The sequence below is a fragment of the Strix aluco genome, chromosome Z (assembly GCF_031877795.1).
Source record: "Strix aluco isolate bStrAlu1 chromosome Z, bStrAlu1.hap1, whole genome shotgun sequence".
Lineage (NCBI taxonomy): Eukaryota > Metazoa > Chordata > Aves > Strigiformes > Strigidae > Strix > Strix aluco.
Window position 1 is genome coordinate 96,928,892 of NC_133971.1, and position 14,169 is coordinate 96,943,060.

A 14,169-nucleotide genomic window follows, 5' to 3' on the forward strand; every position below is an offset into this window, starting at 1 on the left:
CTTTGTGCTGGTATGAATTGTGCACGGTATTGTGCATTCTATAGAAAAATCGGGAGTGCAGTACCTTTGCAGACGGTACGATGATAAACAGGTCCACGTTAACAGACCATCGTACAAACTGCAACGCACGCCTGCAGAACTGGCCTGCCAAGAGGTACCTCTGGCAGAGACTGCATCCTCTGAGATGGAGTTACCTCGGTGAGACCACAGCGATCTTGACAGCAGGTGCTGCAACCAACATGTGCTTTCATGAAGACTCTTCATGCAGTTTGCACTGCTGCGGGGCTTCTCAGAATGGTTACACAGTTACACGCATGTTCACGTGTGCAGGCCAAACCTCCCTGGCACCAAGAGGGACGAGAGTTTATCCGTGTAAGTGCAAGGGCCACAAAGGGAAGAGATGAAGAAAACTGGTCATTTGCTCTCTTTTTAAATCAAGTATTTTGAAGTATGTTTAAAATATATATTTACACATGTGCGAGTTTGTATGTGCACATATACATATGCTCATGCAGTTTGATTACTTCATTTTCTTCTTCAACTGAGGGAAACGAGTAGCTGAACTGAGAGTTACTGCGGTGAAGAGGAGCCATTCAGTACAGAGTGTTATACAAACTGAGTGGAGTTCTCCTTTTTGACACTAAGGTAATTAAGAAATAACTGTATGAGGATGTAGGAAATCCTGCTCCTTCACTGTGGACTGCTGTCAACTTACTCTGGAGTTCTGTAAGCTCTGTGACAGTTATGAAACAACCATGAAATATTACATAAAACAAAGGGGCACAACCAGTCAAATGACAGACGAGATGATCGCAAGAGTGATATAGGCAAAAATAACTGCATAATGTTCTATTTTACCAACTAATAAGTTGAGACAATTTACTATAACATCATAAAGTTACGCGGTACAGCGTCTGTTTTCGTAAATCATGTATTGCTTCTATGCTAGTGCCTCTACGTGGCAGAATTTCAGACCTGCTTACATGTGTGGGTGAGTGCGTAAGAGAGAGATTTGTTTCAAGGCTAGTGCTTTTGGTTTTCTAGTCTCTTTTGGTGTGGTTCAGTTACTTTATTGGCATGGTAAGTTCCAAGATTACTGCCAAATGTATGAAGTAGACAGGATAGGGCTTCATGCTGTTCTGTTTGGATCTCTGATGCCTACATCATTTTATCCTCCTGAAGTAATTGCAGCATACTATATTGCTCCACTGTTGTAGAATTCTACCTGAAAAAATATTTTCTAGATCTTTAAGGAACAGAAAAACAGCTGAGTTTGCTGTGTCTAGTTAGCTGCCAAGAGACTCCCAATTCCCTTAACATCTCCCACAGATGTACTCTAAAAAGCCAAAATATATTCTTATTTAGAGGTTTAGAATATAGTTGGATGGAAGACACTACACATGAACATCAAGTACTTCTTTCTCTACATTAACAAGTATTAACTTACCAAGAATACTCAAGATACTTATATAAGTTCTTCTAAAATTTATCTCAGAAATATTTTGCTTGCACGTCTCATCTGATCAATATATTTGCTTAATCCTTTGTGTAACTGAGGAGGATAATGTACCTTTCCCAGTGAATATGTAAGGTTTTATTTTCATCCATGCTGAAGTAGATATGTGCCATTTTAAAAAAAAAAACTTAATCTCTCCTGAATGACTTCAGGATCATCCTCCTCTTTAGCAGGCTCTGAACCTACTTACTCTTAAATTGCTCATACTCACAGATTAGGTAAGAGAAACAGAAGGGATGTCAGAAACAAATGGACACGAAAAAGGTAGAACAAAACACAAGGGTGGAAAGAAACTGAAAAAACCCACTCCTGATAATTATTTTCTTCTGGAATGAAGCTGTAAGACAGAGTGATAGACAGTATTTAAGAATGAAAAAGTAAGTTCTGTTGGTTCAGTCACGGATTTAACAAGGGCACACTCTGGTCAGTGGACTGCTGCTCCAGTCATACAAAGCTGACACCTGCCCCTGCTCTGTGATGCTGCACACTGACAAAAAAACATCTGTATTTCTCACCTTTATAAATCTGACCCTCTCTGCAGCAGTGTCCGGATCACTAACCGACTCTCACCACTGTCAGCTCGCATAATCGAGGGTGTCACCAAACGTTGCCTTTGCTGACTTCCATGGAAGAAGGTTGGTGGTGTTATTTTGCGCAGGACTTCGACTACTCTAAAACTGAACAGACAGAGCCCGTGTAAGTGGAATCTTTGCTCAGGAAATAATACTGAGGGAAAAGAACAGGTTATTTACCCTTCAAACACTCTGCAGACTGTTACTGGCCTGCAGCGTGCACGAGGCCGCAGTGAGGAGCGCGAGGGCCGCCGGAGGGTCGCCGGGCCCCGCTGCCAGCGGAGAGGAAGGCCCCGGCCCGCTGCGCACCGCCACAGCCGCGGCACGGCGGGGTCTGGCGGGCACCCCTGAGGGGGCAGAGAACGGCCTCGGCAGCGCCGCTGCCCCGGCGGCACACCGCGCACCCGCGGCTGCTCGGAACCGCTACCGGAACCGCCACCGGCCCGCTGCCTCCCGGCGGCCCAGCCGCGGGCTCTGCGGGACCCCCGGGCCCCCCCGGTGTCAGGGCCCCGCCACCCCGGGGCCCCGCAGCGCGCCCCCACAGCGCCGAGCGGCGCGCGGGAGGGGGCGGAGCCGCGGCCCGGCCCGCTCCACCCACACGCGGCCCCTCCCACCGCCCCCCGGCCCGCCCCTCCGGCCCGGGGCCCCCGCCGGCGGGGCGGGGGGGGGTGCTACCGCCCCCTTGGGCCACGGGCTGGGGGCGAGCCCAGGCCCGGGCCCAGCCCTAGGCCCGGCCCAGCCCCGCCGCCCTGCCCTTTGCCCGGCCCCCGCGCTCGGCCAATCGGGCGGCGCCCTGTTGGCTGTGCCCGGCGTCCCGCAGCACGGGCCAAGATGGCGGCGCGCGCGCAGCGGGGCGGCCTGGCGGCGGCCCTCCTCACCGGCGTCCTGCTCGCCTCCGGCTGCTGGCCGCTGGCCCTCGGGCAGGCGGCGGCGGAGGGCGCGGCGGCAGCCCAGCCGCACCGCCGCTTCGAGTACAAGTACAGCTTCAAGGGGCCGCACCTGGTGCAGGCGGATGGGACGGTACCGTTCTGGGTGCACACGGGCAGTAAGTGCCGGGCGGCGGAGCGCGAGCGGGGTCGGGTCGCGCCATTTTCCTGCCCCCCTCGTTACCTGAGGAAAAGGCGCGGGAGGGAGCGGCCGCCGGCCGTGGGGCTGAGGGGCGCGGTGGAGGCGGCCGCGGTCGGCGGGACCACCCGGCCTCGTCTGGTTCCGGGGCCCGCCGAGGCGGCGGGGGGGCCACCGAGGCCCTTGTGGGAGCCGAGAGGGAGAGGAGCCGGACTCGGCCCCGCGCCTCCCGCCCCCTCCGGAGGGCCCGGCGTCCTCCGCGCCCGCGGGGCCGTGTCCTGCGGATTTCCAGGTAGCTCCCGCGGCCCGGAGGAGACCCTGTGGTAGAGGTAAAATGGAAACACGGCCCCCCCGGCGCCTCCGACGTGCGGTGCGGAGCTACCTGTGACCTTTCTCACGGTGTGGTAGCTCCGTGCTGTGAGGAGGTGGCTCAGGTCCGAAACCCCGCTTTGTGGAGTGATGATGTGTCACTCGGTCAGCGCGAAAGTCGGCCTCGAGCCTGTGGTGTGCCAGAGACAGGCTGCGGGTGCTCTCTATGGCTAGAAATCCTAGGGAATTTCATAATATAGAAGCTTGAAATGGAAACTTTACCTTGGCAAATATGGCTTTATTGAGCGTAGTTTATGCAATTTATGTATCCTCTGCAGTATGGGTTAAGAATTTGATTGTACTCAAAAAGGTGTATAGTCTTCTGTAAGGCCCCCCCCTTACTGATATTTACTGTACATGAGGTTCTACCTTAGTATAGTTTCTCTGTAGTAAATTCTGCTGTGGGGATTTTTTTTTTTGACAGTGTTTAGTTTATATTGGTTAATTCGTGAGTGATAATTTTTGATTCTTGACATTATGCTACACGTGACATGAAGGAAGCTGTCTATAGATGAGCTTTTTTCCTGCCTTTTGAAGCAGATAATCACAAAAATAAATGTTACTTAGCAACAAGTGAATGAATCTCTCTCCTTTTAAACTATTAAATAGAAGATTAAAACATCTGTTTTTAAAAAGCAGAACAGAAATCTGTGATTTGTGAAAAGTTATGTGGGATACAGCAAAAAGCCAATCCTGATTTTTAAAAAAATTATCATTTAATACGTATCTTAACAGCAAGACCAGTGTTCTATTTAAGTTGTACATTGTGGTCCCAAAAGAAAGGGGATTAAGTCTTGTGTAAAGCGGTAGTAATTGAGTTGTTGAAAGTAAAAGCGTGGGGGTTTGGGGGTTTTTTCCTCCCTCTCAAGTGGTTGAGTACTCCATTAAAAATTTATTTTGAAAACTGTTCTCTAGTTGAGTAGGCCAGAAAATTTTGTGGGTTTAGAAGATCTGTTAATTGGCTAGTTAAGCACTTGCAATACTTTTTTCATATATTCAGTGTTGGTTCCTTTCCTTTCTAGATGCCATACCAAGTGCAGATCAGATTCGTATAACAACATCTTTGAAAAGCCAAAGAGGGTCAGTGTGGACAAAAAACAAGTCAATATTTGAATATTGGGAAGTCGAAGTGACCTTCCGAGTTACAGGAAGAGGCCGCATTGGAGCTGATGGATTGGTATGAAGAATTTTATCTAACTGAAAACAAATAGACATGCTTTAAAAAGTGAATCTTGACTTACCACTCTTACTTACTTTCTGTAATAGGCAATCTGGTTTACAGAAGAGCAAGGCTTGGAAGGTCCTGTTTTCGGGGCAGCTGATAAATGGAACGGTGTTGGAATTTTCTTTGATTCCTTTGACAATGATGGAAAGGTTAGTTGGAAGCAAACTCTTCTAGGAAAGATTATAAATTAATTTCCTGCCTGTTTTGTACATATAACTTCGGGAAAAAAAAATGTTATTTTCCTACTCTTACCCCTTCACTTCAAAGGGATAAATTAAAATAGTTAAGTTTCCCTTATAGAATTTGTACTGCTTTCTCCCACTTTTTTTTTTTAAGCTTGAAAGTTGAAGCATAACACGTAATGAATCTCCACTGAACATTGGTTCAAGTGTTAAGTTTGGAGGGAGAATACCGTGGACGTACATACAAGCTGAAATTTGGAATGCCCATGCACAGTTTGAAATGTTGATATGTCTGAAGATGGGTGCTTTGGAAGAGGCATGTTGTACCAAAATATGACACTCTGGAAACACAAATTTCTATGTCTGTCTTCAGAGATGCTCTTTTTCTTGGAACAAATCTGCCTTTAGTTCAGCAGCAAAAATTCTGTAGCAGATGGAGGTGACAGTTGCTGTTTTGAATTTCCAGTTTTCCAGTCCAGAATGATCCTGGGAAACTTTAACAATACATAGTAGGTTGGCTTTGCTTTTTTGGCTTTTCCTGCACTACTTTGGCTTGCTTTTAGATGTTTTAGATATATTTTTGTAGGTGTAAAAGCTTTTTTCCTACAGATGGCTTTTGATGTACAGCAAACTTAATCGTATATAAAAATTGAAAGACTGAAGGTGACATTTATGTTTCTGATCTTCAAAGACAAGACTAGAGTATTGTTCAACTTACTAACAATTTTTAAGGGTTTTTTTTTCCTTTTTTTTCTGACTTCTGGCATGAATACGGACACTGGTTAGTTTAGCTGGCTGAAGATGCCATTTACCAAAAATTGCATGTGGACAACGCTGTTTGCCAGAACTTTGATAGCACTGGGATGCTGATCATGATAAGTTTAGTCAGTGTGGTGTGAAACCCTTTTTCAGAAAGTGATGATGTGTCACTTCTAGTCAAAACAGAAGTCTTCCTCATGCCTGTATTGGTCTGACACGTCTTAAAATACTGGAGTTTGTAAGACTTTTTTTAATGACAACCTGTTACTTTCTTCAGTCCCAGTATGGAGAAATTCTTGTTGCTGTTTCAGTGTGTTGGTGCTGTAACTGATCCTCAGCCTAGTATGTTGGCATCCAGAAGTAGACTCCATCTAGTACTGCCAACTCAAAGCACTCTGCGTATGGTGCTGGTTTAAAAACTGCAAAGCCTTTTTCCTCTTCCTTCTAAGGCTCTAGGCACTACTAGAGTTGAATTTTTATTTCCCTGTAGAAGTAGTGACAAGAGCTTTTTAAAAAGAGAAATACAGTTTCCTAGCTCTGAACACCTGAAATTGTAAGAACCACACTAAATGTCACGAGAGTTTATAGCACATCTTTCCTGTGACCTTTGGAGGCAAAAAACAGACGTTACTTGGCACGTTGGGTTCTCTGCTACTTTTGAAGTTCTTGTATGTGCTTGTGTCCAGACATGTTCCCCAGCAGAAATTGGGCCGCCCATCCACCGTTAGCATTGAATACTTCCGTTAGTACCTATCTACTGTACTCTAAAGTAGATTAGACTTGGTTTGCATTCATGAATGCTTTGAAATGGAACTGTTTGTACACACTTTGTGCAGAATATATGCAAGTGTGCTCTGAACTATTTCAATATTACTGTTGTTAAACTGAAATAAGCAGTAAGAAGGTGACACGAAAGTATTCCAGTGGTACTGAGCAGGTAATACTGATGTTGAAGCAATTAAGCTAACCAAATCCCTTGCTGAGAAGTAGAAACACTGGTGTATTCCTCTGTAACAGTTTACCATTCTGTTGTCACAATCTGTGATGAAGGCAAAGAAACGTAGTTTGGTTGTAGTGTTTTTCTGAAGATAAAGGACCGCCCTACCCCACCACTGTGAATTGAGAAGGACATTATTTGTTGAATTTTTGAAGTATGAGTCTTGTTTTCTTTTCTTAAGAGCTGGCAACCTGTGTAGCGGGTCAGTGTATTCCTTTATGTCATGGTTTAACCCTGGTAGGCAGCTAAGCACCACACAGCTGCTTCCTCCCTCCCCTGTAATAGCATGGGGGAGAAAATCAGAAGGGTAAATGAGAAAAATCGTGGGTTGAGATAAGGACAGTTTAATAGGTAAAGCAAAAGCTGCACGCTCAAGCAAAACAAAACAAGGAATTAATACACTACTTCCCATTGCCAGGCAGGTAGGTGTTCAGCTGTCTCCAGGACAGCACGGCTTCATCATTCATAATGATAACTTGGGAAGACAAATGCCATCACTCTGAATGTCCCCCTCCTTCCTCCCCTCCTCCCAGCTGCTATTGCTGAGCGTGACACCATATGATCTGGGATATCCCTTGGTCAGTCGGGGTCAGCTGTCCCCTCACAACTCCTTGTGGACCAAAACTGTCACTGTGTTACCAACACTGTTTTCATCATAAATCCAAAACATAGCCCCCTAAAATATACTGTGAAGAAACCTAACTCTGTCCTAGCCAAAACCAGTACACTTTAGGAGATGATGAATTGAAATGTTGAAGGGTGTAACTTGTGCTGTTGTGAAAACTGGAGTTCACTTCATAAACTCCTGGAGGCAACCAGAATAGCACTGTAAATCTGTTCTGCCATTATCATTTTAGTTTGTACTCATCCTCTAGCAATTTAAATAACTGGGGATGTGTTTAACAGACTTTGTTTAGTCTCTGACAGATAGGTCCTGAGGTTTTTCCAATGAGTGTGACAAGGTCAGTAGGCTGGCAGCATAGTGTCTGGATGTTTTTCCCAGTGTTATGCGGCCAAAGATGGATGTATTAAGTCATGTATTAGTTTCAAGATCTGTATCTTCACTATGTATAAATTTCTCCTATCTGCGAGTAATTGGTTATGTTAATTGGTAATTATGGTAATTGGTAGTATATCCAGGAACTTAATTTATGTGGTTTTTTCACCCCTAACTGTGCAAAGAATGTAGCAGTCTGTTGCAAAACACACAGCATAACACAGTGCTACTCAGCCGTTTCGGTTATGTAGTCCTGAAGTGCAGAAAGAATAAAAACATCTGTGGTGTATCTGTAGTGTAGTGACTTCAGGCGCTTTATCACAGAAGGGCTATCAGTGATGTTACTTATGCTTCATTTTGAATTAAACTATCCCATTTGTTTGTGATTTCTTTTTCTAGAAAAACAATCCTGGAGTGATTGTTGTAGGCAACAACGGAAAACTTCTGTATGACCATCAGAAGTAAGTTTATTTTCAGTGTTAATGATGAATGTTTGCTTTTAAATGATGAGGTGTTACATGAAACTCTTTAATAAACATTATAAAGGTTTCTTTCATATGAAACTTTTTTTGTTTCCTTTACATTTGAGTTTTTCTATTTGTTAAAACACTGTTTTGGCAGTAACAGCACAGAAATTGGTAACTGATGGATATTTAAATGGCCATATGTCTTTGGGATGGGTGAACTCAGATAAATGGAGGTACAGACATTTCATTGCTTATGGGTATCTTCCACACACAGCTAATAACTGACAGAAGTGACTAACTGAAAGCTGATTACCTGTTACTAAAATTAATTGGTTTAATTTTGATTTCTGATTGTTTATTGTCAACACCACAATTGACATTTTGGATTCTCTGAGAAGAGAGGTGTCTAGCTTAGTTGGTGCAGTCCAGACTAGTTTATTACTAGTTTATTTTCATCTTAGTTCACAGGTGTGGGAATATGTCTTAGAAGCAAACAGATCTCCCCATTACTGCATTCTATCTATATTGTGTCCTGTGTAAAGCATCTAGTACTGTTGATCCCAGACTTCAGAGAAGCTCAGTGCAGTTGTGGGACAGCTTTTGAAAAACTTGCATATTGAAAAACTACCATGATGTTGCTTAGTGATACATTGATGCTTTTCTGTCTTAGCTGATAAATCATAAGATATAGTTTTATGCAAGTTGTCTTCTTGCATAGTGATGGTTCCACGCAAGCATTGGCATCCTGTCAGAGGGACTTTCGTAACAAGCCCTATCCTGTTCGAGTAAAGATAACGTACTACCAAAAAACACTGACTGTAAGTACTCTGAAATAATTACTCATGTTTCTCAGCTTTTTAAGTGTGAGATTGTTGCGACTATGTGAAAACCCAAAGACCCCATATGTTAATTCCAGTATTCTTGAAAATGTTGAGCTCTGTAGCAGAAGTTGGAAAGAGGTGCAGTATGTTCGAATGCTAGACGAGTTTTTAGCCACATTAGTGCATCTGTAGTTTTCTGAGCTAATTTGGCAAGTATTGCTGGTTTTTCTGATGTTACTGAGGAGTCAGTCATGCTAAGACATCACATGTGCTCATACCCTTCTGTTGCTGTTGACTTGCCTGTAGAGGTGTCCCAAAGCCAGCATCTGTTCCTCAGCTTCCAAGTGGTTGAGCAGCTCCTTAACTTGAACGGTATTTGTCAAGCTGATCTGAGAGCTGCAGAGGGGTTTGTAGCCGACTGTAAGAGGTTCTTGAAATGTGACTAAAAAAATTGAAGCTTGCTTTTTGACAGTAGATTTAAATTTGCTACTTGAGGCTTCCCACCTCCAAGAAATAGTAGGGCTTTAAAGCAGATAGAAAATCCCTGGTATAAGGGAGTCTTCAAGACTTAAATGCTATTCGGATGATTGTGAATTCCTTCTAGATATGGAGAGAAAAATACTTGTGATGCTGGGTTGCAGCAACTATGAAGTGTGTGTTTCTTGGCTTCTGATTTCTTCTGAAAAGGTGCTATTCATAGGTATTAGCCATAAAACACACAGCTGTTATTTTGTAGTAAAAGTTTCTCTAAAAGTAAACATGAATACACCTAAAAAGGTGGACCTTGTACTGTGTTGTAATGGTAAAAGCTATGTTACTCTTAAACGAAAATCAAATTTCAGGCTCCAAGGCTTCTCTCTTCTTGAATGTACCTGATCCCTGACGCCTTATCTAGGAACTCCTTTGGCCCAAATGTTGCTGCTAACCTTAGCAGTTCTGCAAATGCATCCGTGGAGGAAGAGAGAATTTCTCTAAGCTTAGAATCAACCTAAGAACAGGAAGGAATCAGGCCAAAAATTTGTGTTACCCAGAATGTTATTGGGATGTATACTTTTGATAGACTGGTCAGGGGTTTCTTGAACCAGGGGTGATGCTATTATGCCATGATCAGTTTTAGAATAGAATAATTCAATTTGGAAGGGACCTACAACAATCATCTGGTCCAACTCCTGAGCCCTCTAGGGCTGACCAAAAGTTAAAGCCTGTTGTTAAGGGCATTGTCCAATCGCCTCTTGAACACCGACAGGCCTGGGGCAGCGACCCCTCTCCAGGAAGCCTGTTCCAGGGTTTGACCACCTCTGGGTGAAGAAATGCTTCCTCTCGTCCAGTCTGAATCTACCCAGGCACAGCTTTGAACTATTCCCATGCGTCCTATCGCTGGATACCAGGGAGGAGAGCTCAGCACCTCCTTCTCCACGTGCCCTCCTCAGGAAGCTGTGGAGAGCAACAAGGTCACCCCTCAGCTTCCTTTTCTCCAAGCAAGACAAACCCAGAGTCCTCAGCTACTCCTCACAGGACATGCCTTCCAGCCCTCTCACCAGATTTGTGCCTTTCTCTGCATTTAAGTACACATTCAAGTACCTTAACATCCTTTTTAAAATATACTTGTGCCCAGTGTCACTCTCTCCCAGGTGCAGAATCCAGCGTTTGTTCTTGTTAAATTTCATGCCATTGATGCTTTCTCAATGCTCCAGTCTATCTATATCTGTCTGCAAGGCCTCTTGTCCCTTGAGTCAACAGCACTTCCCAGTTCAGTATCTTCAGTAAACTTACGAAGCGTGCGTTCAACTCCTGCATCCAGATCGTTGATAAAAATGTCAAACAGCCCTGGCCCTGGAGTTGAGCCCTCAGGAGCACTGCTGGTGATGGGTCGCCAGCCAGATGTAGCCCCATTCACTGCAGCACGTTGAGCCCTGCTGTCCATTGGTTCTTCACCGAGTGCACCATGAACCTGTTCATCTCGCAGCTGGACGGCTTGTCCAGAATGATTCTGTGAGGGACAGTATCAAAAGCCTTACTGAAATCCAGAAGAACTCTATCCACCACCTTCCATTCCTACACTAGGTGGATGACCTTGTCGTAGGATATCAGGTTACTTAGACTGGCCTTTCCCTTCGTGAGCCCTGTCTGTGCCTGATGATTGCACTGTTCCTTAGATGCCTTTCAATAGCACTCAATATGATCTTCTCCATAATTTTTGCAGGCACTGAGGTTAGACTAACAGGTCTGTAGTTTCCTACATCTTTCCTCATGCCCTTGTAAGTTGTAATAACATTGGCTAGCTTCTAGTCAGCGGGGACCTCCCCAGACTCCCAAGACTTTTGGTAGATGATTGAGAGGGTTCCTGCTGTAACATCCGCCATCTCCTTCAGTACTCTGGGATGGATCCCATCCAGCTCTGTGGACTTACAAACATCCAGCTGATACAGCTGCTCACTTACAGTTTCTGTGTCCACAAATGGAAAGTCACTGCTTCCCCAGCTATGGTCCTCCAACTCAGAGGACCAGGCAGCCCAAGGTCTATCAGTATTAGTACAGACTAAGGCAAAAAAAGAGTTGAATGCCTCCATCTCTTCTTCATCCCTATTTGTCAGGTAGCCATCTTCAACAAGTATTGGTCCAGTGTTTTCCTTGGACCTCCTCTTGCTATTAACATACTTTAAAAAGCCTTTCTTGTTGTCTGACACAACACTGGCTGGTTTCAACCCTTGTGGAGCTTTGGCCATTTGTGTCTTCTCCCTGCATATGCAAACCACGGCTCTGTAATCTTCTTGCGAAGCCTGACTTTGCTTCCAGAGATCATACAATTTCTTTTTACTCTTGAGTTCCAAGAGGATTCCATGTTCAGCCAAGCTGGTTGCCTGCCCCACTTGCCTGACTTTTGATGCAGCGGGATTGCCTGCTCCTGTGCATGGTTCTTAACAAGAAAAAAAAGAAAAAAGAAAAAAAAAAAGGTGGTTCCATGGACCCCAAGCCCTCAAAAGCAGTTTCTTAGGGGACACTGCTAACTGGCGCTCTGGGTATCTTAAAGTTTGCTGTCTTGAAATCCAGGGTAGCAACTCTGCTGACCTTTTTTTCTCATTACACCGAATATTTTAAACTCTACCATCTCATGATCACTGTGGCCAAGGCAGCCACCTACCATCACACCTCCCATGAGTCTGCCTCTACTCACAAACAAGTCTAGGGGGGCATCTTTCCTAGTTGACTCACTGAGTACTTGTGATGAGAAATTATCTTCATCTTCAGGGATTTCCCAGACTTGCTTGTCACAGCAGTATGGCATTCCCAGTTGATGTCTGGGAGGTTGAAATCTCTCATAGAGACAAGGACTGCTGATCCAGAGATTTCTCCTAATTGCTTACAGAATAGCTCATAGGTGCTCTCATCCTGGATGAGTGATCAGTCGTGGATGCCCACAGGAACATCTGCTTTGTTTTCCATACCCCTAATCGTCACCCAGAGGCTCTCCACCACATCACCTCTAACTGTAAGGGCCGTACAGTCACACCTCTCCACTGCCACCTTGCCTGCGCTGCCTCTCCTGAACAGCCCGTAGTCCTCCATCCCAGCGCTCCAGCTGTGGGACTCCTTTCACAAAGCCTCACTGATGCCAGTAGCATCATAGCTCTGGGAACAGACCAATGCTTCCAGTCTGTCCCGTTCCTTGTACGTGTGTGTCGGTGTACAAGCGTTCCAGGCCTTTTTTTCCTTTTTAAAATAGAAAGCTTATGCATTTTCTTCGTAAAAAATGTCTTTCAGAAAATAAATAGGTTTTGGTTTCTAGTATCAGCTGCTGAATTACCTGATAAGTTGTATTTGTGACCATTACCGTAAACTGACAAAAGCAATTAACACAAATAGATTTATATGGTAAAAATTCTGTTCATCCTTTCAGGTTTTAATTAACAATGGCTTTACTCCGGATAAAGAAGACTATGAATTTTGTGCAAAAGTGGAAGATATGGTATTGCCATCACAAGGATATTTTGGAATATCTGCAGCAACAGGAGGACTTGCAGGTAGCAAATGTTAAAAATTGTGACAAATGATGTGGGGACTTGCAGGGCTTGCAAGAGAGGTGGGGTTTTTTTTACTGCTAGTGTTGATCCGTTATACCAATTTCTGACCATGATGATGTAATTAATCCTCTCCCATTCCCAAATTACTGATATGCTCAGGTGTTCCCTGGCTAGAGCAGGACTTTCAGTTTGTCCCAACAGAGATGTTGCACGGTCTCATGCCCCACTGCATAAACTCTTGAGAGGACTTTGTGTGGACGCTGTTGCCTCAAGATCCTTTGCAAGTGCAAGACTGACTTGGGAAGTGCCAAGATTTGTCATGTGTAGCAGTAGCAATTAACAGTGGTTTTTTGTTCTGTTTGTTGAATACAGATGATCATGATGTCCTGTCTTTTCTGACCTTCCAGTTGACGGAGCCTGGGAAGGAAGTAGTAAGCATCTTTATGCATAATTCGTAAAACATGTTACTGTGTATGTTTTATGTGTAACACCAGATGATGGCATTTCCTCTGAAGTCATTCTTGGCATCCCTGTTTCAGGATTTTGGCATGTAGCTGTGCTGTCATGTGTTTTAGAAAAATGAGACTAATACTGTAATGTTTTGGTAATACTTTAATTAATGTTTTCAAGACCAGAATTGAAGCACACTGAATCAACAAAAATCCTGATGTTAAATCAAAACATGCAGAGAAAACAAACTAAGTAGTACACTTTGTTTGGAAAGTAGACAAATAATCTGTTCTTGCTTTCAACTTCCCATATCTCTAGAACAGTTCTGTACTGCTAAACAGCATCTATCCTTGTAAAACTTGCTTTCTTTTTAATCACAGAAAGTATGCATGTATTGGGGAAAAGCTATGGGTCTCCATAGGAATGTGTGGTTTCTCACTCCAACTTCATATATTAATGTGCTTCACTAATTGTGGTATGTCTTCAAATCTGAAATCTGAACAGCCTTGCTGGAGAAAAAGTTATATAGGAGTGGTGGAGAACATGAAAAAATCTCTCCCCCCACCTCTCTGATAATGTTTTAAAGCCAATACCAGATGCAGAAATTCCTCAAAAAGATAAAGAGAAGTATCAAGAAGAGTTTGAACACTTTCAACAAGAATTGGATAAAAAGAAAGAAGAATTTCAAAAGGACCATCCTGATGTGCAAGGACAGCCAGGCAAGTTA

The 14,169-nt window shown here is 44.2% G+C and overlaps 1 protein-coding gene and 1 long non-coding RNA gene across 5 annotated transcripts in view; one reads left to right on the top strand and one right to left on the bottom strand.

Moving 5' to 3' along the window:
- LOC141918102 (uncharacterized) overlaps window positions 1-3,361 on the bottom strand; it is a 27,906-nt gene extending 24,545 nt beyond the window's left edge. The window contains exons 1-2 of one of the 2 annotated variants that reach the window (XR_012621571.1): window positions 3,199-3,361; window positions 2,032-2,193 (exon numbers count right to left, since the gene is read on the bottom strand). This is a non-coding gene — a long non-coding RNA (uncharacterized LOC141918102). Of the gene's footprint in view, window positions 1-2,031; window positions 2,194-2,268; window positions 2,643-3,198 lie in introns of those variants that run through there. The other variant, XR_012621570.1, reaches the window with a different exon arrangement.
- The window catches only part of LOC141918098 (protein ERGIC-53-like), a 27,010-nt gene continuing 15,739 nt past the window's right edge, over window positions 2,899-14,169 (top strand). For 2 of the 3 annotated variants that reach the window (XM_074812140.1, XM_074812141.1), the window contains exons 1-8: window positions 2,899-3,133; window positions 4,545-4,699; window positions 4,789-4,896; window positions 8,082-8,143; window positions 8,868-8,967; window positions 12,869-12,992; window positions 13,365-13,423; window positions 14,029-14,161. In XM_074812140.1, the coding sequence (XP_074668241.1) occupies window positions 2,920-3,133; window positions 4,545-4,699; window positions 4,789-4,896; window positions 8,082-8,143; window positions 8,868-8,967; window positions 12,869-12,992; window positions 13,365-13,423; window positions 14,029-14,161 (955 nt within the window). In that variant the 5' untranslated portion in view covers window positions 2,899-2,919. The remainder of the gene's footprint in view (window positions 3,134-4,544; window positions 4,700-4,788; window positions 4,897-8,081; window positions 8,144-8,867; window positions 8,968-12,868; window positions 12,993-13,364; window positions 13,424-14,028; window positions 14,162-14,169) is intronic. The other variant, XM_074812139.1, reaches the window with a different exon arrangement.